The 22,892-nt window shown below is 28.3% G+C and overlaps 1 protein-coding gene across 2 annotated transcripts in view; it reads left to right on the forward strand.

The window, feature by feature from the left end:
• The first annotated feature begins 4,641 nt into the window (after positions 1-4,641).
• The window catches only part of LOC145192406 (DNA/RNA-binding protein KIN17-like), a 47,290-nt gene continuing 29,039 nt past the window's right edge, over positions 4,642-22,892 (forward strand). The window contains exons 1-6 of one of the 2 annotated variants that reach the window (XM_090101335.1): positions 4,642-4,835; positions 5,421-5,515; positions 6,858-6,901; positions 16,177-16,380; positions 18,522-18,572; positions 18,657-18,709. In XM_090101335.1, coding sequence (XP_089957461.1) covers positions 4,716-4,835; positions 5,421-5,515; positions 6,858-6,901; positions 16,177-16,380; positions 18,522-18,572; positions 18,657-18,709 — 567 coding nt within the window. In that variant the 5' untranslated portion in view covers positions 4,642-4,715. Of the gene's footprint in view, positions 4,836-5,420; positions 5,516-6,857; positions 6,902-8,327; positions 8,466-16,176; positions 16,381-18,521; positions 18,573-18,656; positions 18,710-22,892 lie in introns of those variants that run through there. The other variant, XM_090101340.1, reaches the window with a different exon arrangement.

Consider the following 22,892-nt stretch of genomic DNA (forward strand, 5'->3'; position numbering starts at 1 on the left):
CAGATTTCTGAGAAACTAATCGAATTTAGAAATTAGATTGTTCACTAATGATTAATTTCAACATGGATCTACAGAGAGGCGGAAAGAGAAGTTTTAAAGAAACCCACCGTTACAAATTTGTAATTGGTAAGTGTCTTCGAATGCTGCTTTCCAAAAAAACAATGATTTTCTTGATTTATTATTTTTTTAATTTTCTCTTTTTTGCGACTGTTCGAGCGACATATCCAAAAGAATTGGAGAAGACTGTCCATAAATTTATTTAGAACAAGTTAAAAACGCACCAGCATTACGAAAATCTTATTAAAGATATAATCATGTACTCTTTTTTGTGGATGCTGTGAAATATTTCTTTAGTAAATCATGTCTCTGGATGGAGACTAGAAGGTTATATAAATATATATATATATATATATATATATATATATATATATATACGTCTTTTAAAGTAGAAGTTTTATCTACAACAAAAGGCTTTTCAAAAGAAGCATTTGTATGAGTATCTCCTATGATTAAAAATCGTTCAATAAGAATTCTTAAAATACTTTGCTGGGTAAATAATTTACTTAATCATTTGTTAAAATGCGCAAATTGGTAAATACTTTTCCTAAATTGCAACTCCAATAATTCTGCCCACATTACTATGGTCATAAATGATGTGTTCAAAAATTAAACAACTGCGGGTGGGTTTAAAAAGTAAACAACAAATAAAATTTCATTCTTAGATTAAAAAACAAAACAAAACAAAGCAAAGAAAAAAAAACAAAAACAAATCGGACATTGTTTAACTATATGGCTTTTAGGTTCACTTCTTTCCAAGGCTCTTCGTCAGTAACCGATTCCCGATACTTGTATATCTCGAATTCCTCAACTCCTATCCATTAAGTTTTTTTTAAAAGTCTACCTAATTTCCATTTATGCTTTTTGTATTATTTAAAACGTTCAATAATTGGCCTAATATTTTAAAACTCATCAGCCATCATTTTTACGTTTGGTATAAATTTTGCATCAGCCAACATTATTAAATTTACATTATGATCCACTGACTATCGATTGGCATTTGTTAACATTTTTTATAGAAATGCAAAATCCTTGTTGGAGTCCATATACGAGCATACTCTTTTTGTTCGCAAAATCTATTACAGAATTCGTAAGACTTTTGATTTAATTCTGTTAGAAATATATATATATATATATATATATATATATATATATATATAAGCAAAGGTATTTCATGGCTGATGATTGCCGCTAGGCATGAAACTTTAAGTACCATACATAGTTGTTGTTTCTTCGTTTTATATATATATATATATATATTGCTCTATTTATACAAAATATTGAGCACTCTTATACGAACAAGAGATATTGTATTTGAAAATAATACAACTTGAAATAGCTATATATATATATATATATATATACAGTACTGTGCAAAAGAAAGTAGCACCTAAGAAATTTTTAAAAAAATGCACATTTAAATAAATTTAAGTAAATAATATTGAGTTTTTATTAAATTAAACTAAGATATTCTTTTAAATAAAACTATATTTATTTATTTTAGTTAATGATTTCGTTAATAATATAATTTTTTTATTAATATTTATTAGATGGTTTCAACTCGTATCATTTTTCACCCACTTATAATGTTTGCTCATTTATTGCGGACAAGGATCAACACTAGAAATAGATTACATCAATCACTTTACTATTTATTTATTTTGTTTAAATTTATTATTGTTAAATATTTTTTGATAAATAAGAATGTGGCGAAGAATTTTTAGTTACTGTTGAGTTCTCGCGTTAATTACAGATTTTTTCGTCTAAAAAAATTTTTTTTTTTTTTCAAAAGTTTTGTTTTATAATAAAATTTCTTTTCAGTATTAATAAAATGCCAAAGATATCAATAAATGACAGAAATCGCATCATTGCTTTACATGAAGAGGGCTACAGTCAAGTTAAAATAGCCAAACGTGTGAATTGTTTACGAGCCTCAGTTCAAAAAAATAGTTAAAAAATATAATGAAACTGGTGATGTAGTGGATAAAAAGAGGTCTGTTCGTCCCAAGAAGTTAAGCCTATGTGATGAACAGTTTTTAAAAATAACAGCGCTACGAAATCGCAAGAAAGTAAGCGCAGAACTCGTTCAAGATCTTAAAAGAGTTAGTGGAACTTTAGTACATGCATCTACTGTGCGACGATCTCTAATAAAATCTGGATTAAAAGGCTGTGTAGCTATTAAAAAACCTTTACTACGCAAAGGTAATAAAGAAAAAAGATTAAAGTTCGCCAGAGAGCACAAAGAGTAGCAGAAAAATCAATGGGACAAGGTATTATTTACAGACGAATCTAAATTTCAAATATTTGGGACGAATAGACGTCAGTATGTTAGGCAAAGAAAGGGAGAGGCATTAAAAGAGCCATGTCTAGCATCAACTATCAAACATGGTGGGGGGAATATTCAAGTTTGGGGGTGTATTTCAATAAAAGGGGTAGGGGACATTGTTAGAATAATAGAAAAGCTTACAGGTGAAAAATATACAAATATTTTACATAATCATACTGTGCCTTCTGGACGACAATTGATTGGGGATTATTTTATCCAACAACGGGATAACGATCCCAAACATACTTGCAAATTAGTTAAAAATTGTTTGTCAAATCTGGAAGAGGAGGGAGTGCTTAAAACCATGCCTTGGCCTCCTCAGAGCCCTGATTTAAACATAATCGAACATGTGTGGGACTACTTAGACAGAAAGAAGATGGAAAGGTTGCCAAAGAATGTATATATATATATATATATATATATATATATATATATATATATATATATATATATATATATATATATATAATTTATAGAGATTTTTGTGCTTGGAATAATGTGAAGTTTCTGCAGGGAACATATTGAAGAGTTTTCTTACTTCTCAAGCTTGTTATTCGGTGTTTTTGAAGACTTTATGCAATGGCAGCCTCTATAACTTTCTGCTGTTGAGCTAACTTTTTTCCTAAAACATTTAATTAACCTCTACCTTTTTTGTAAATGGATTGTAAGGTTGATTGGTAAAGTCATTCAGTATTTCCTTAAATAGAAGCAGAGTATGTAATACTGCAGGATCATTTGGCCAAGGCTAATTGATGTAAAAATTGCCTCTCATCTTAGTATCCCGTGCTACTTCTCTTGCTCGCCTAAGCTTAGGTGTCTTTCTACTCTTTTTAGTGCCAGAAAATATTAAAAGCATACCAATTAGCAAACAGTCAAGAATGCTTTTTTTTTTAAAAAGTAATGGTAAACTTTATATCCAAAACAAAAAATGTTACATTCTTAATAAATTACTTTTTTTTAATATTTAATTTGTTTTACAACATAACATTATTTTGATGTATTTCTCTGGTTTTTTACCAAAATAGAGAAATTTCAAATACTTCCTGAAACAAGTTAAAACAAAAAATGTTTCAGACACATTCAAACTTCACCGAATCTCTACTTTAGGTTTTGTGTTTAGAGTCCTCCCGCGATTGCCCACTCCTCTCCGAGGAAGACTCAGTCGCACGTTGACCTTGAGTTTGCCTCCCCTTTGAAGAGCGGGCATGAAAAAAAAGAAAATTATCGGTTCAATGCAAGCACGCCGGCCTAAACTGACGACTATACTTGATCTTAGCCATTAGGCCAAGAAGCGATCTCTACTTTATGGATAAATAAAATTGAATGTCAACATTTTACAAACCTGATCAACTGTCTTTCAACTCATTTTCAAAGATTTTTCAATTAAAATTTGATTCAATTTAATTAAATTTAGTTAAAACACAATCTTTAGAACTTTTGAAAACCGACAAGCTAAACGTTCAAGTGAGTATAACATGTTGATCATTGGTATCTAAGCAAACAAAAGGAGGAGCAACTTGGCAAGAATTCGCTAACTTTTTATTTTAGAAATTCTTCGCCTAATTTTTTAAATTTACTACCGCAGAAATATATAATTGGTTAAAATTTGAAACAAAATTATTTCCACTAAGTAAAAATGAGACATTTTTATATTAAGCCGTTTCAACCGCAGTTTCGCAATTTTTTAGTATGAAACCACTCCGGGAATATGCTTTTGCTAACTTATAAAGCACCCGTAACTGAATCTAGACTATCGTTTGATTTTTGAGAGGTCTAAAGCTGAAAGATCTATCCTAGCCCTGGCCTAAACTTATAGTAGTTTAGGTTTTAGGTAAATATATCCATTAGATAAAAGGACCCAATAGGCGATCTGTCAAATCACTAAAGGTTCTAACTGAACTAAAACTGTTAATATAAAAACCAGCAGGGAAAGTTAAAAAAAATCACTTTTGATATAGTTCTCAGTAAAAAAAAGTATTCTTACATAATATTAGTGATATATATATATATATATATATATATATATATATATATATATATATATATATATATATATATATATAATTTTTTTTGAAAAGTTAAAAATGGTATAAAATTGAATATGGTAAATAGTAAAAATAGTATACAAGCTTATAAAATATATAAAGCTTTCTTGAAGACAAATTGTTCCAAAAGTCTTACTAATTCTTACAGGAGTAAAGTTTCTTGTAAACTTGTTTTAGTTTTTTTTAATTCCTTTTTTTGATTTTTTCAGCCAGTTTATACGTTGTAAATGCTTTTATCTTTAAGTATGAGTGTTAAGATCAAGATTAAGTAAATTAAAATCAAAACCATGGGAAAAGAAAAAGCTGGTTTTTTGACACCAAAAGCAATTTCTAACAGAATCAAATCAAAAGGCTTACAAAAGTTGCGCTGGTACTGCCAAATGTGTCAAAAGCAATGCAGAGATGAAGTGAGTATAGTTTATATAAAATGTATTTATAATAAAAATTTCAAATGATAGTTTTAACAATAAAGTTGAAAAAATAATATAAGCTATATTATTGTTAATAATATTACTTATATTACAAATAATAAAAATCCCAACAACAAGTATCTTGATATTTAATGATATAGTAATCAAAAAGTTTTGTCTTTCTATGTTGTGTTACTATATACATCCATACATCCATCCATACATACATACATACATACATACATACATACATACATACATACATACATACATACATACATACATACATACATACATAAATACATACATACATACATACATACATACATACATACATACATACATACATACATACATACATACATACATACATACATACATACATACATAAATACATACATACATACATACATACATACATACATACATACATACATACATACATACATACATACATACATACATACATACATACATACATACATACATACATACATACATACATACATACATACATACATAAATATACATAAATTTTAAATACATTGGTTTTTATTGTATTTATTTATTTTTTCTTTGTAGAATGGGTTTAAATGTCATTGTATGTCAGAATCACACCAAAGGCAGTTACTCCTTTTTGCTGAAAATCCTAACAAATATCTTGATTCATTTTCTAAGTAAGTACCAATGAAAGTAATTTTTAAAAAGAAAATATATGAATGCTATATTTTTAATTGCAAAATAAGTTGTGTTCAAGTTAAATAATAAATTTTAATAAATGTTAAAAAGATTTTACTTTATTATTGTTTTTATGTTTAAAAGATAGTTTAAAAATGCTAACAGAAGGTAAAAAGTATCAGTTATTTTTTGCATGAGTTGTAAATTAAGTGTACTTGCGCCCTTTGAAACAATGGCCAACTCTAATTTCTTTGACTATTTTGTTAATGAACATTAGTTTGATCATTTTCTATAAACGTTTGCATAAAATTGCTACTAATTACCAGTTAAGTAATTTTTTTTGTTGTTGTAATTTTTAGATGATCTAAAAGTTAAGAAATAGGTTAAAAAATACTAAGTGAAATAAAAAAGGTTTAAAAGATATTAGGTTTAAAGGATCAAAAACAGCAAGTACATTATCAATTTCAAAGGATTGCCTAAGAAATACTCTGAAAATATTTCAAATAATGTGAGATTTAGTGTCATCCTGCAAGCAGAAGAAAAAAAAAAAAAAAATAGTCTTATATTTTGTCAAATTAGAGCTAACCCAAGATTGAGTTTTGCTAACTTACTGAAGGCTTCAGCAAAAATCAGGTTTAATAGTAAAATACCAATAGCTGATAAAGAAGTGTCCAATTTTTGTTTTTTATAAGATTTTGTTTTTTATTAGATCATCAATAACATAAACATTCATTTCGGTGTCAGATTCAGGGCAAAGTTAATAACATAAACATTCATTTCGGTGTCTGATTCAGGGCAAAGTTAAAATATCCATATCTTTGAAAATGCTTGGAGTTAGAGCCTGAAAATTTGGGGATATTTATGTTTTATTGAAATTTTTCAGTGGTGCAAAAATCAGCAAAATTTGAGACTTAGGATTTCATGCCCTTTTTCACATGGAATTGTTTAAATGAGATAAATTTAATCCCCTAACCAGCTTATTCTCCAGATTCAAATCCATTTTAATTTATTTGGGCTTAAATGGAAAAATGATTATTTATGATTTGAATAAGGTCCATAATTAGCCTAAATAATGGTATAGATAACATTAGAAGACATTCCAACCAAAATTTGAAGCAGTCTTGTTAAATTGATGCAAAAAAGATTCATAGCTTGCTAAAAAATACGTACCAGACTACATGAATAAAGAGTCTATAACAAAAAGTAAAATGTTGTAAATGGTTAAAAATTAAAGATGTTTTTAGTTTGAAGAAAGTTCTTTGATTTTTGTTAAACAACATAATTTGTTTGTTTGTAGGTAGTTCTTTGATAATTATTACAATATTTCCTTTTTTTTTTTAGAGAATTCTTTGATGATTTTATTTACCTACTTTCAAGAAGATTTGGTATGATTTTTTTTTTAAAAGATTTGTTTTTTTCTTTTTTTTACAGTTTAAGTTTTATTTACTTTTCAATTCTTATTTAAAATAATTCAATCCATGTTTAATATAATAATTGTTTAATAATTTTTTTATTATTACTATTAAGCATCAGTGTTTTGATTTTCTGTTAATAATAGATAATGACAAATAAAGTATAAACTTTATCTGTCATTTGAAATAAATCAAGCTTTAAATAGTTTTTACATTTAGACCTACAAAATTCTAAGACTCCAGAAAAAAAAAAAAAAAAAAAAAAAAAAAAGAAAAGAAAATAATATAATGTATGCATAAGGTCTCACATATATAAGGTAATAATATAAGGTCTCACATATTTTATATTATTTTGTTTCGACCCTTTTCAATTAAACCTGTTAAACTGATTTTTTAAAAAAAGAAATTTTTTATGAATGTAAACAATCTTACCTTAAACTCTTGCTATTTTAAACACACAAACAGTTCTACATTAAAAAATTTCAGGAAATTCAATTTATTTCAAAAGACTATTAAAGAAATTTTTATTTTATCATTATTATTCATTATTAATGGAAAAACCAAAGCTGATGCTCAATTACAATTTTCAGTATTCTTCATTTCAATGCTTTTGTGGTTTATAAGATATAGTGATCCAAATTTCAATAAAATTATCTTGAGTATTTTATTCAAAGTTATAAAAATCATAAAAATTAAAAGTATCCAAAAAAATTTTTTTAGCTAATACCAAATAATTAAAAAGTAGTATTTTTAATAAAACATTTTTTTTAAATTGCTGTTTTAGTGTTCTAAAACATAGTTATTAAACATTAAATAGATAATAGAGATTAGATATAAAACTCTATAATAAATAATGATAAGATATAAAACTCCCCTTAACTTCAGAGGATTATCAGATTAAATTTTTATCCGAAACTCCAAAAAGAGTGTTTTAAAATAAATCAGTTCTAACTGCCAAAATAAATTTGCATAATTTTGGCATAATTCTTTAGATAAAAAAAACAACAACAAGCTTACAAGAATTTAACACCAAGTTATAAAAGATCTACTTCAAAGTTGTAAAAAGTCTACTTCAAAATAATGTTCTCAAAAATAAACAATAAAAATTTAAATATAACTTTACAATCAGATTTAACTTATACATAACTTAACTTATACATACTATAAGTTATTATAAATAAAAATATAAGTTTTAGTTTTTTTTTTTTTTTAAGCTTTGTTTAAGTTAATAAGAATTTAAGAAATTTGTTGTGCTTTAGCAACTAATCAGGTTATATAATTTAAGATAAGATATGGACTGTTTTTTTTTTTATGTTTTATGCTATTTTTTAAAATGAAATTGTCTTTACTCAATCATAATCTGTTTATGAACCTTTTTTCAGCTATTTGAGTGTAGTGCATAGTACAATTTGGTTATACACTACCATTCAAAAGTTTGGGGTCACCCAAACAATTTTGTGTTTTCCAAGAAAAGTCACGCTTATTCACCACCATATGTTGTGAAATGAATAGAAAATAGAGTCAAGACATTGACAAGGTTAGAAATAATGATTTGTATTTGAAATAGCATTGTTTTTACATCAAACTTTGCTTTCGTCAAAGAATCCTCCATTTGCAGCAATTACACCTTTGGCATTCTAGCTGTTAATTTGTTGAGGTAAGCTGGAGAAGTTGCACCTCATGCTTCTAGAAGCAGTTCCCACAAGTTGGATTGGTTGGATGGGCACTTTTGGCGTCTCCCACTACAGCTCAATGGGATTCAGATCTGGTGACTGCGCTGGCCACTCCATTATCGATAGAATACCAGCTGCCTGCTTCTGCTGTAAATAGTTCTTGCACAATTTGAAGGTGTGTTTAGGGTCATTGTCCTGTTGTAGGATGAAATTGACTCCAATCAAGCGCTGTCCACTGGGTATGGCATAGCGTTACAAAATGGAGTGATAGCCTTCCTTATTCAGAATCCCTTTTACCCTGTACAAATCTCCCACCTTGCCAGCACCAAAACAACCCCAAACCATCAGGGGGTTGAGGCATCTGTTTCTTAAACTAGAGACTCTAATGTACTTATGTTCTAGCTTAGTTATGCAACGCGGCCTCCCACTTCTTTTTCTACTCTGGTTAGAACCTGTTTGTGCTGTCCTCTGAAGGGAGTAGTACACACCGTTGTAGGAAATCATCAATTTCTTAGCAATTTCTCGCATGGAATAGCCTTAATTTCTAAGAACAAGAATAGACTGTGGAGTTTCAGATAAAAGTTCACTTTTTCTGGCCATTTTGAGTGTTTAACTGACCCCGCAAAGGCTCCAGAAACTCAATCTGCTCAAAGAAAGGTCAGTTTTGTAGCTTCTGTAATAGGGTGTATCGAAAAACAACTTTTTTTGAATTTAAAATTGTAATAGAGCGGAAAAGTTGCATAATGCTATAAAAAGTAATTGTGCCAAAATTTTTTGTATACTTTTTATGTCTTCAGTTCGCGCTAGGGTTTTATTTTTCTTACAAAAACACGTTTCCTGACCTTTTTTATAAAATAAAAATAACAAATTCTATGCATATACTAGAGTTGTATTAGAGTTTAAACATTACACAATGATCAGGTTAGAAATGGTTACAATTTTTCAGAAAATATTTTAATGTCTTCAGTTGCCGCTAGAGGGCTGAGTTTTTAAGAAAAAACACTGCTTAATGAGTTTTTGGCAAACAAGCTCTGCAGTCCATAATGTACAATTAAAGTTATGTGGAAAATATTTTGGAAAAATGTTTAAAGTTTAGCTGTAATAAAGTTCAACTATCTGATTCGTTTGGATCTGTCTCAAACTGTCTTTTTGTGTTGAATAAAGGCACTTTTTGCAATGCAAGTCTTGCACGAATGAAGCCGTCTCTTTTAGCCAAACCGCAAACTTGATCTGAAGCTTCGGTTACAAGTTTAATGCATCTCTCTACTCCTTGAGTATGGCATGGAAAATGCTGCGCATCTGGAAGATAAACATTTGGTAACAATTCAATTAGATTTTCATCTGAAATGTGAGTGGTAATCGGAGGTTCATTTAGTTCACATTTTTTCGAATCAATTAGATCTACATAGTCTTTTGCTTTAAAATTGATTTCTGGTATAGAGAACTTTCGGACTTTGTTTGTTTTCATCGATCTTGCTTTCATTATCAGTTGTAATGCCAATTTCCTCTTATTTGGGCGAGTATCCGATATCATAGCAAGAAGCATGTTTTCTGGATGCGCAAAAAAACCATTCCTTTGTATAACTGGATCGATGATACTTTTTATTTCATTACTGGCATACCATATATTTGGCAGTAAACTTTAATAACAAACTCAACTATTTCTCTCAGCCTGTGTGACAGTTCGCTACATCCAACATAATACCTCAATATTCTGTTTGCAGTGGTCACCCACCTGGCATGGTTAAGTTTTCCAGGATTTCGGTTAGCCAAAGCGTTTGGACAATAACCTGTAGATATTGCTTTGCAATATCAGATCTAAGTCAGAACTAAGAGATTTTTTGTCTATTTTTGGCAATGTGACACTGACAGGAATGTAGTTGACTATTGGCAAGGTATTACACAATTTAATTTCTCTTCCGATTGGTCCAGACCATCCGTTAGGTCCTGATGTAGGTCCGTCATTCGCATGTATTTGACAGATAAACCAGTGAACAGGTCTTTTTAGTTCTAATTCGAACAAAGCAACAATACCATTAAGAAATCCGGTATTGACAGCTGCTCCGTCACAACTCATGGCAACTAACTTAGATGTATGAATGTTGTTTTGAGTTAAAAATGCTTTTATACTTGTCTTAATGCTGTATCCATGCCCTGATGCAGTCTCTACATACCCTAGATACTTTGAACCTGGTTCCTGTACTAAAACTACAGGTTCTTCTTTTATAGTTTTTCGTATATTTTTCTCCTTGTTTGTATCAATTACTGATGCTGTATCTTTTCTTCCATCAAAATACAAACCTTCTAACATTTGAATACTTTCATGGTATAAATGTTGCATTTTAAGTCTGTTTTTCTTTCGTTCTCTTTGAATCTTGTTTTTACCAATTACTTTAGATCTTCCAGCACAGCACACGCTATAAATGCAGCACCTCTGCTTGAAACACCTACTCTATCGCAGGCTTGTGCTAAGGATAGTAACGGTGATCTCATTTGTTCAGTTTTATATTTTCCGTTCCATTTTCGCTAGCGGCTTTCAGCTGTGTCTAAATAATCAGCTTCTGATTCTGAGTCAGTATTCCAAATCACAGTGTCATCAGAGTCAGAATCTTTAGATATAGAATAAAAACTTGAATTCTGAATGTGGCTTGATGATATTGCTTGAGCTTCAATACCTGTAATAGCTAAAGACTGTGTTGATGGGTTAGACAGTAAGGGGCTGTTTACTCTGTTTTTTCTTGCTTCTTTTCGCCGTAATCTTAAAGTACTTTGAATATCGAGTCTTTCCATATACATAATTCTCATAAATCTCTGATCGCTGAGGAAATCATGTTCTTTCTCTGGTACCTTCTTTACTTTTTCACAGATGCATTTAGAAAAATCAAGGCATTTGCATGCTGCAACGTCAAATAAAGTATTTTCTGCATGCTTTTGAAATGTTATTATTTTGGACTTTAACTTGTCTGTTTGTTTTGTTTTGTTAACGGACTTCATAATATTTCTATACTTTTGATTGTAATCAAGAAAGATTTTTACAATGCGTTTATGAGACACAGTAGGTATCGATGGTTTTCTCCACAAATTTTCTATTTTGTGCACCAAATTTTCCGATATTTCTTTCAAAGAAGGTTGTTTTCCACAACTCTCATTTTCTGTATTGGGAAAAGATAGCATGACATGTTTGTATGTTGGCAAGAAATTTTCACGTAAGTCTGCTGGTGAACCGAAGATAGGACGAGAAGACTTTTTTCTTGTTGTTACTGCAGCAGAAGACATTTTTGCCATTAAAATTTTCTTTGATTTCAATCTATTTTAGTAATAAACAGATGTAAATTAGAACTAATAAATTATAACATGTACTTTTTGCTCTTTATCTGAATATTTAATAAATAAATGTTTTGATTATAGACATAATTTGTGGTAAATAATGCTGATGGTGATGGAAATAAATGACGTAAACAGTGACAACAAGTGAAAGCATCAACAACATAGTTAAAATTACTTTGTTTTAAGTAAAAATTGTGTTTTTTCTTAAAAACTCAGCCCTCTAGCGGCAACTGAAGACATTAAAATATTTTCTGAAAAATTGTAACCATTTCTAACCTGATCATTGTGTAATGTTTAAACTCTAATACAACTCTAGTATATGCATAGAATTTGTTATTTTTATTTTATAAAAAAGGTCAGGAAACGTGTTTTTGTAAGAAAAATAAAACCCTAGCGCGAACTGAAGACATAAAAAGTATACAAAAAATTTTGGCACAATTACTTTTTATAGCATTATGCAACTTTTCCGCTCTATTACAATTTTAAATTCAAAAAAAGTTGTTTTTCGATACACCCTATTCTGTAATGAGCTAGACTGTTTTCTGATGTATGGACATGATTGCACAAGGGTTTTCTAATCATCAATTAGGCTTCTGAGCCAATTAGCAAACACATTGTACCATTAGAACACTGGAGTGATAGTTGCTGGAAATGGGCCTCTATACACTTTTGTAGATAAATCACCAAAAACCAGACATTTGCAGCTAGAATCGTCATTTACCGCATTATCAATGATAGAGTGTATTTGTTTAAAGTTAGGACTAGTTTAAAGTTATCTTCATTTAAAAGTGCAGTGCTTTTTCTTCAAAAATAAGGACATTTCAATGTGACCCCAAACTTTTGAACAATAGTGTATGTTATATTCATTATGAGTTATCTGTTTTATTTAATGAACCTGTTTTTGTTCATGATAATATTTAAATTTTAAATAGTAAAAAATATTAATCAACAATTTAGATTTTTCTCATTTATGACCTGCATAATTCTTTCTCCTTCCTGATTTATATCCTGGTATTCTGAAAATGCTATATTCTGTATAAGTTGACTGCAATAAACTTTGATGATAAAAGCCAAAATATTTTAATTCATAGCATGTATACTCCAATAATAAACCCTGCCTAGATTTCTTTATGGTTCGTCTTTGAATCTATGTTTTTAGATCCAAGTTCTGTTAAGTTTAATAGCAGTTACAAACCATACAGATTGTTTGAAACAAAAAATTTATTCTAAAGTTAAAAAGAAAAAATTATCTACAGGCGTCATTGATTAGCATTACAAAAAAGAGGAAAAAGTGAGTAAGGTTTGTTCCTCTTAAATCCCTTTTCATATAACAACAAGCTGAAGTCCATTTTCTTGAGAACCTGGGATGTTGTGAAATTTCATGAGTTTAATAGCTTAACATCGATCTCCTGCAAAAGAGTTTTACTGGCTATATTGACCTCTTCAATAGCATTACAATTAAAATTTTAGCAGAAAATTTCTGTTATCCTCATTACTTGTTTCTTGTAGAAACAAACTGAATAAATTTTTAAGTATAGGTAACTTTGATACAACCTGATTTCTTTCCAGGACCTAATTATTACAAGAAGCTTTTATCAGCTTTTCTTTCTTGTTCTGGAGGTTATTGGCTCTGCCATGGTTTAATGTTAAATTAAATAATTTGTAGAGCATGGAACAGATTGAGCAAAAATGAAAAAATTTTAAAAACATTTTTCATTAGTTAAAACCTAACAGGATTTAGTTTTTTTTTTCATTTTCCCTTTTCAAATGAATGCTAACATATTATACATGCCTGGTTGTTAAAAAAAGAATTTTTTAAAATATCATAGTATGACACAGTCTACTACATAAATCATACTTTTTGAAAGTAAACCAAGTTGGTTTAGAAAAAAGATATCATTTGATGTAAATTCTCACTTAGATTTAAAAAGTAGTGTATTATGATTTAAAAATCAAAAAGCTTCATGGAAATAATAAATATTTTTTTTTTAGATTTCATTTCATTTCTTGAATTCCAGTTGCTGTTGTACAGATATAATCTTTTTTAATTAGTAACATTGGTCAGGTTTTTATTTCATTTCCTCTCTATGATGGCCTTGAGGTTTTTTAGAATATAAATGTTTTCATGAGTCAATAGGATTAAAATTTGGAGATGAACTAACCATTCAAAAATTTTTTTGATTTTTCAGACAACTACTAATTAACATTCATGCAGTAAGTTTTGTTTTGTTGTCATGCAGTAAGTTTTGTTTTGTTGTCATGCAGTAAGTTTTGTTTTCATGCTGGAAAACAAAGTTGGATTCAATATATTATTGACCGTTAGATATTAGCTATGTTTAATGATGTCTTTACTAGTTTAACTAAAGATTAGCTAAACACAAATAGGTAAACTAAAAACATAATAAGATAATTTTGATTGTAATGTTAAATGGACAATGAAAGACATTGGAATGTATATATTTCTTTATTGGTATAATTCCAAACTCTACTTAACAAAAATCAACTAAACACAAACAGGTTTTATATTTGATCTAAATTGAGTGTTATCCGTAAGCATGTTTCTAAACATTTTTGTGAAGAAACTAAAGTTGTCAGAGTCCTAATAACTTAAAGTTCTTCAGAGTTTACATATTGCAAAATTTGTTTGACTTAAAATTGTAAAGTACAATATTACAGCCTGGCCCTAGACCTCAATCTGCTTAGTTTAAACTACTACATTAAAGATACAATAATCAACTTTACACAAAATGCTATTAATCATAATATGTCTATTGATTCTTTAGGTTTGTGCAAAATCTCATGCACAAAATACAGTATCAATTTGTTATCTTTTAAACTTCACTAGTGAATGCTGAATGACAAATAAGCATGTTCTTTTTACACAAATATTTTGACCTAGAGGTCTGGACCAGCTTACTATAAATCTACATTTTCTTTTACATTAAAGAAAATGTAAATCTATGGTTGACTGAAATAAATGTAAATACTTTAGAAACTACTAAATCATGGTTCTAGCAAAACTGTTATAAATTTTGAGAAAAGAAATACAGGAACTGAAGCTTCTGATCTTATTAAGGGTTATAATAACTCTCAATTAGCTTTGTCCTCATATATGTAGAGTAACTAATTTAACAGTTATCTAATAGTTATGCAGCTTAAGTCTTTTGAGAAGTATTTTTGATTTTCCTTTTAATTTGTTGAGTCTTAGTACAATTTCAACTATTACGAAAACCTTTTTTTAAGCTATAATTTTATATAGATAGAGCATAGGTTATTATTAAAAGAATATATATCTTTCTAAAATCTTTTTGAAAAATACTTTTTAAAATTGACCTTTTTAATCAGTATTTTGTTCAGAAAAAACTTTTTAAAAAATTATTACTTATTACCTTAGCTCTTAACTTAAGTGTGAAAAAAGTTAAATTTCTCTCTGCCTGTTCACTTCAATCCTTTTTTATTATAAGTAATTATGAATATCAGATTATTTGGTGAAAAGGTTTTTTTTTTGGTAGTGAAACAATTAAAGATATTTAAAAATTATATCTGCATGAAACACTAAGTTCTTCTCTTACTTTAATATTTTGCTCACAATATAAATTTATTATGTCTGTATGAAACACTAAGTTCTTTTCTTATTTTAATAGCTTGCTCAGAATAGTAAAAAATATCAAGAAAATAAAAATGAAATTGTTAACTAGGTTTACTCTTGGATAAAGGTTTTTATTCCTCCAAGAGTTCTTTTCCTCTAGGAGTTATGCATGTTCTACAAAAGTTAAGATTATGACAACCACAAGGTACAAGGTTCAACTACCAAGTAGAAACTCTACAAAGTAGTACTAAACCATCACAGTTGCATCACAATTGCATCACATTGCATAACAATGTAATAATATTGCAGTAACTGTTCCAAAGTGCATTTTATTGCAAAATATATTTTATTACAAATTACATTTTATGTATGTCTTAGACCCTGACAGGTACTCTTATTCATACCTATATTAAATCTGTAAAAACTTTTTAAGAGAATTTAATGATTTAAAAAAAATGACTATACCATTTTAAATATCATGTCTAAAATAAAAAATATACGGTCAGATACTCTTATTTTACTTTATCAAAGTTTCAATTATACTCTTTTCCATGAAATGCCAAGTTTATTATTTGTATATATGAATAATTGTATTAAACAAATTTGTTTATCTTAAATTTTTATGTATCTTAATGATAAAAATATGTTTTAATATGTAGGTACAAAGCGAGTTCATTGTAACATAGTTTACCAGGAGTATGTATCTGAACGAAACCATACTCACATGAATGCAACACAGTGGGATACACTCACTGATTTTGTCAAATGGCTGGGACGGGAAGGTCATTGTGTGGTGGATGAAACCCCTAAAGGATGGTTTATTACATATATTGACAAAGATCCAGAAGTGATTGCAAGGCAAAAGTTATGCTGGTTCTAAAATAAATTTAAGATTATAACAAAAGTTTTATCTTATGTTTTTTGTGTTAAAAAGTCATTTAGTAAAATTTAGTAAAATTTTTTTACTAAATTTTTTCTTTTACTGTTATTTAGAGTTATGTATTAAATATCATATTACTACTTCCTAGCAATAGAGAAAAATTTTAATATCATCTTCCAATGTTTTGTAAGGTTACCCATACCCCAGATAAGATATTTACATTTTAGACTACAGGCTGATCTTGATATTGAAGCATTATTTCAATTACTTTTTTGTTGAAAAATAAGAAGTTTAGCACCAGTAAAAAAAACTAAGTTAAAAAAATTAAATATTTTTCACAGATTTTGTACTTTAATTTTTTGGTTGTCTCACTTTTTGGAAATGTTTACAAGTTAATAGATTTTCAACAAAGTTTTGAAAATTTACTATATTGTTAACGGTTTTTTGAAAAACAAATAAAGGTTTTTGAAATAAAAAATAAAAAACATCTTTTAGTTTTAAAAGGTATTGATTCATTAACAAAAGGAAAATGTTGATTGTTTTGCATTACAATGTAAAATATACAAGCTTCCTAACATCACGTAAATCACTATAATTCTTGTATTGTATCTAAGATGTGTTTTTTTTTTCTTTTTTTAAATTAGAAGAGCTCTTTAAAGGGTCTTCTTATAATCCAATTAATTCAATTACAACTTTCTCATTTTTATCTGATTTGCTTCACTCTTTCTTTTTCTCTTCACTACCCAGAAAAGATCTTGTGCTAAGTCTTCATCATGTTTTAAAGAAACATTTTCTTAATTAACAGATATTCCTTTTAGCAGCATAATTCACAAAAAGGAGATTGGAAACAAACTGGTTGAATTCTTTATAAGAATTCTAAAAATTAAGTAAAATTCACAGCCACTCAATTTTCTACTTGTAATGTAGAAGGCTGTTGAATCTTATTTTGGATCCTGATTATTTAGGATGTGAATCTTGCATGAGAAATGAACTTGAAATTTCCCTCTTCAAGAAGTAAAACAGACCCTCAGGATTTTTTAGCTTTACTACCTAAAAATAGACTCTTTGCTTTTTCAAAAATTTGAGAGATGTCAATTTCTAAATTCAACCAATTGTCTTGAAGTTTATTGAATAGAGAATGATCTGGCATGGCTCACATGTTGGTCTATAAATTTTAGGAACCTTTTTAATATGACTTATTATAAATATATTTGCAAGGAAGGTATAAAATAGGTTTTTGAAGTTTACTTTGTAATATACTTTTTGCTTTTATCATTCAGCAGTTTCACATTTGTGTTGACCATTTTTCTTTCGCATTTGTTATGTCCTTTTACCAATTGGTAGTTTCTTTCCACTTTATGAACTGTATATATTTTTCACATCTGAAATAATTTTTTTTTTTTTAAAAAAAAGAGATTTTCAGGCAAATGAAAAATAATTATAATGCAAAATCTATGCTTTGAGCTATAACTTAAATATTCAGATCCATATGAGTTCAGAAATAATGCTTCACATGAATATCTTTAAAATTGAGTGATCTTTTAACGTGGTATTTTTAAGTCTGAAAATGTACTTTTTTAAGTTTTAAAATGCTGGGGATCAATCAAAAGTTCTCTATGTATGTATGTATGTATGTATGTATGTATGTATGTATGTATGTATGTATGTATGTATGTATGTATGTATGTATGTATGTATGTATGTATGTATGTATGTATGTATGTATGTATGTATGTATGTATGTATGTATTTATGTATATAAAATATTTTTGGCTAGCCGTATTCAAAGAATCACAGATTCTTATACTATTTACTCAATTTTATGAAGAGAAATTTTAAGAAATTTTTGAATTAAAAGTACTAAAAAAAACACTGAAAGAGATCAATGTACTCTTGAACTTTGTAAGTTCAATAATAAAAAATTTTTGGTTTTCTAAAAGTTTACTATTACTAATTTGCTATTTTAACAAAACTAATTCATTTGTATCACTTTAAGAAAATCTATTACTTTTATAAATTTAAAAGAAAATATTGTATTTAATTTCAATATCCAAATTCAAAGTAATTAATTTTAATATTGAACTGATTTGAATTCTTTGAAGTATATTTTTCAATACTCTTTATAGGCTGCTGATGCTAAAGTTAAGAAGGAATTAGATGATCAAGAAAGAATAGGTGTGTATAAATTTTTTAAATTAAAATGCTGTTAAATGAAGAATTTTTATTATGATAAAAAAATATATTTTCAATTACTTTTAGCAAAGTTTGTCGAAAAGCAAGTTGAAAGAGCAAAAGAAAATCTTGGTGAACCAGTAATATCATTTTTTAAGTTCTTTACTTTAAGGTCATATATTGCAGATTCATTTACTAAAAGATCAATTTACTAAAATTTTATTTAAACAATTTTGATGCAATATATTAGAGCTCAATCTGTAGTTTTCTTTTTCTCTTTAAGTTTATTTGAGACTTTTAAATCATGTTTCTCCACTTTAATTTCAATAAGCAGATTAAGGATACAGTAGCATCAGAGATCTTCAGAATTTAATTGCTTAATTTTATTAACTTATGTAATGGCTTTGTTTATCATTCATGTAAAATTCTTTTTTTGGATTTCTTAAAACATTTTTCTTGGAGTTTTTAAATCCATCCTGATTTGTCATTCAATTTCTAGAATTTTATACTTTAAAAAACTATAGAAAGCTGACTTTTAACAACCACTTCCTAAAAAGGATGTGCAGGGAAAAATTCTCAATTTACTGCTTGGAATAAACAATCAGTCATAAATTTTTTTGTCCTCAGAGACCATAAATGTGACCTTTTCAGCAACCAGGATATTTTTTATTTGTCAAATATAGTCAAAGGGTGAATGGTCCAAAAATTTTGAAAAATATTCCCTTTAGTAAAAATTTCTTTCATTTTAAACCAAAGTATGTATAGACTAAGAGGAGCAAAGCTCCAAACTTTGAGTGTCTGATTCATTGCAATTCAAAAGTTATGAATGTTTAAATACTGGGTATTTATTTGGAAATTCACCATTTTGGATTTATATTGTTTTCATAACAAACACTTCTAGCAGTCTGATGGTTTTAGAAATTGGTACCTGGCTGTTTTCATAACTGCCATATGGTGTAGCAACACTGTAATTATAAAAATTTATAATTAGATTGTAAACTTTTTGGCTGATAACAATGCTGAACTTAATTTGCTGTGTGAAAATTTTTCAACTCTTCTCTTTTTTTTTTAATCTTGTGTATAAACGCAAGTTTCAACTAAAAATTAAGTTCAATGTTATTAAAATTGTCACTTATGATATTATATATTTAACCTGATAGAATTGTTGGAACTGTTATTTTTGTTATTATATTTGCAATATTTATCCAGCAATTTCTGTAACCATCAGACTGCTAGAACTTTAGCTTTCATATATTTGTTTTTTTGTCAATTTCTTCCATTGTGCCAACCCACCAAAATCATTATGCTTGCAGCTGCAAATTTGAATGGTACTTTGTTATCAGTAGTCATCTACTGGTGAGGAGTTTCAACTCTATCATTGATTATAAAAAATTTTGAAACACTGTATCTTTGTTCATTCTTTTGAAAGAAATCACTGTAATTGAACAGATTTCTAATGGTACTAGGATCTTGATGGTTCTAAGAGAATATTTTCAGGTATAAAATCAAAGTTTATTCCTACAATGTTTTCAATACCGCAAAATTAAAGGTTAAAAGTGAAACTATAATATATTGCTGTTTAAAGAGGGTTTTTCTCACCCAAAGTTCACCAACAAGAAAAAAAAATTTTCTAAGCCTCAGCTTACGTTAACCTTTAGTTTCGCTGTATTGAAAAAATTGTAGGGTTTGTTCCACCCAAAGCTCACCACTCAAAAAAAAAAAAAAAATGCATTTTTTAGCATTTTTTATTTAAAAAAAAAGTAGTTCAAAAAAACTAAGTTTAGGTAACACAAAGGGATGATAATAAAATTTGTTTTTGTAAAATGCCTAAAATAAAACATATTGGTCATTAATACCAGCAGAAAATGAAAAAATTCAATTTTTATCAATATTATTTTCTTTTTTACTATTTTCCTACGACTTCAATTGCCGTTTTGTCACATCCTTGGGATTTATGACTATTAAGCAGATAGCTTAATGTTTTTGCAGGTTTGCAGATTTTTCAACTTTTCAGCATTTGATATTGAAAATGATTTGTATAAACTTCATAATGAATGTTTAATGCCTTTTAATTGATGAAAAGTTATAAAAAAGAGATCTGGTCAAAAAAACGAGTCTTTTTTATAACCTTTGTGTTATGTTTTGATTGTTACAATAATTATTTGTTTTTAAGTTATTATTTGACTTCTATTTTTGTCTAAAATACTTTATTGTTTAGTAAGTACATTATTTTAGTGATGGAAAAAAAAAGCATTGCTAGCACATTTGGAAAAAATGCATTTTATTGGCAGTAATTCTCAATCATTGAAACGATTTTTTTTTCATTTTGTTTGAAATTTTTCTCAAATCTAAATATTGATTTCTTAAAAAGCATTAAGAGTTTAATTGCAAAAGATAATAAATAGCTTTATACTGAATAATTTAATTTCATACAGAGAAAAATTTGTTATTTATACACAAAGGGTTTTTAATGGATTGAAAATGCAAAAAAAAAAAAAATAGTTTTCTTTTTTTAACTGCACTAACCTTCTTGGGATGCTGTTGATCAATTTTTAGCATGTTGATATCCCATAACCTCCCATATATCTCTTTTGTTCAGAGACTTTTGCTTTGCCACCTCATCTTTCACAATTTTTCATTAATTTTTTAATTAGATTTAAATCTGGGGTTTTGATGATTGATCCATTTGTTTTATATCATTATGTTGGAACCATCTCTTAACTTTAGAAGAAATGTCCAAAGCAACAGCATGTTATCTGTAATGCATAATGTTTATTTATACACTTTTCTGGCTTTAACATATCACTTTTTCAATAAAGGGACACTTTGGGTGTTCTTATGAGTAAATTAGTTTAAACCAAAGATCCTCTAATTATGCATGATATGTTTAATTTTTAATTGCTTTTAACAATCTTGCTAGAGAAAAATGAATCCATTTTTCATTTTATTAATAAGTTGTTCTTCTTTTCCTAATTCTTGTTTTAACATTTTGTTGTGGTTTTACAGAGTGCTCTATTTGTCTTGAAATCTCTCAATATAACCTACCCTTGTTTTTGCCAACTGTACCATCATTCTCCCATTGCAAGTCTTCCAAACTCCTAATAATCTGCATGAGTTTGAGCATCCTCTGAATGTTTTTTTTTCAGTTTCGTGATCACATCAGCCTTTTGAGATGTAAGATTCTTTTTTGAATAAATAAAACAGTTTCAGTTTGATTACTATCAAGTGGAAACTGAACTTTGAGTTGTCAATGTATTCTAACTGGAATTCAGTTGACTGAAGAGTTCAATCTCTGGTTCTTTTGAGATTTCAAGGATCTGATATCAAGAGGCCAAAAAGAAAAGTCAATGGTTGAATGATTGCTGGACAGTAGTGATTGCCCCTGTATGATTTCCAGTATTACTTGCTCTCATGTCAAAGCAAAGGCCTACAAGATTTTATCTAATGCTTTAGCCTGTCAATGATGTAATGGCTCAGCACTGTGATAGAAAGCTGATGTTAGTATCAGAATTTTAGATGAATTTTGGTTGCTTGGGGTTTTTAAAAATTGTTGATGGAGACCATTTCCTCAGATTGCATTCAAGTTTTACTGAGTACTTCCTTCATCAAACCTTATCATATGAGAGGGTGTGCCATTTAAAATGAGACAAATAAAATTTTTTCACATAACATTTAACACATAATATATACATATACATATGCACCTTGTACAGAAAGTTTAAACGCACTTGTTTTTTTGTAAGCTATGGTAAGTTTGGACTGGTGCAAAGAGAAAATCTGATGCAGGGTCTTCGTTTTTTGTTGTTTTTTTTCTTAGCCAATTATTAATTAAGAAAAAAATACAACTTTGAAAGAAAAAAACACAAAATCTTTTCTGAAATGTAATATCAAACACAAGAAATCAAAAAATTAATGAGAAGAAAGTGCAATAAAGTTTAAACGCACTTATTAATTTTTTGTCATGGAAATATGTTAATATGGGATATGACCCCCATTGTTTTTGATACATGCTTGTAATCGGCTTGACATTGATTCTATAAGATTTTCAATTATCTTGATTGGTATTTCAAGCCACAATTTTGTTAGTTCTTTTTTAAGCATTTTGTGACTAGTTATTTGCTTTTTTGTTAGTTGATAATCCATCCAGCTCCATAAATTTTCGATCGGTTTTAAGTCAGGTGATTGTGCTTGCCAAGTCATTAGTCGAATATTACTTTCAACAAAATAATTGGTAATTGAATGTGCTGTATGACATGCAGCATTGTCTTGTTGAAATAACCAGTTTTGATCAGCCTGTAATAAATCGCAACTAGGGATAAGCAA

The sequence above is a fragment of the Hydra viridissima genome, unplaced genomic scaffold, assembly GCF_058129835.1.
Source record: "Hydra viridissima isolate aposymbiotic clone 2 unplaced genomic scaffold, HvirCarnegie_v1 scaffold_1, whole genome shotgun sequence".
NCBI classification, from domain to species: Eukaryota; Metazoa; Cnidaria; class Hydrozoa; order Anthoathecata; family Hydridae; genus Hydra; species Hydra viridissima.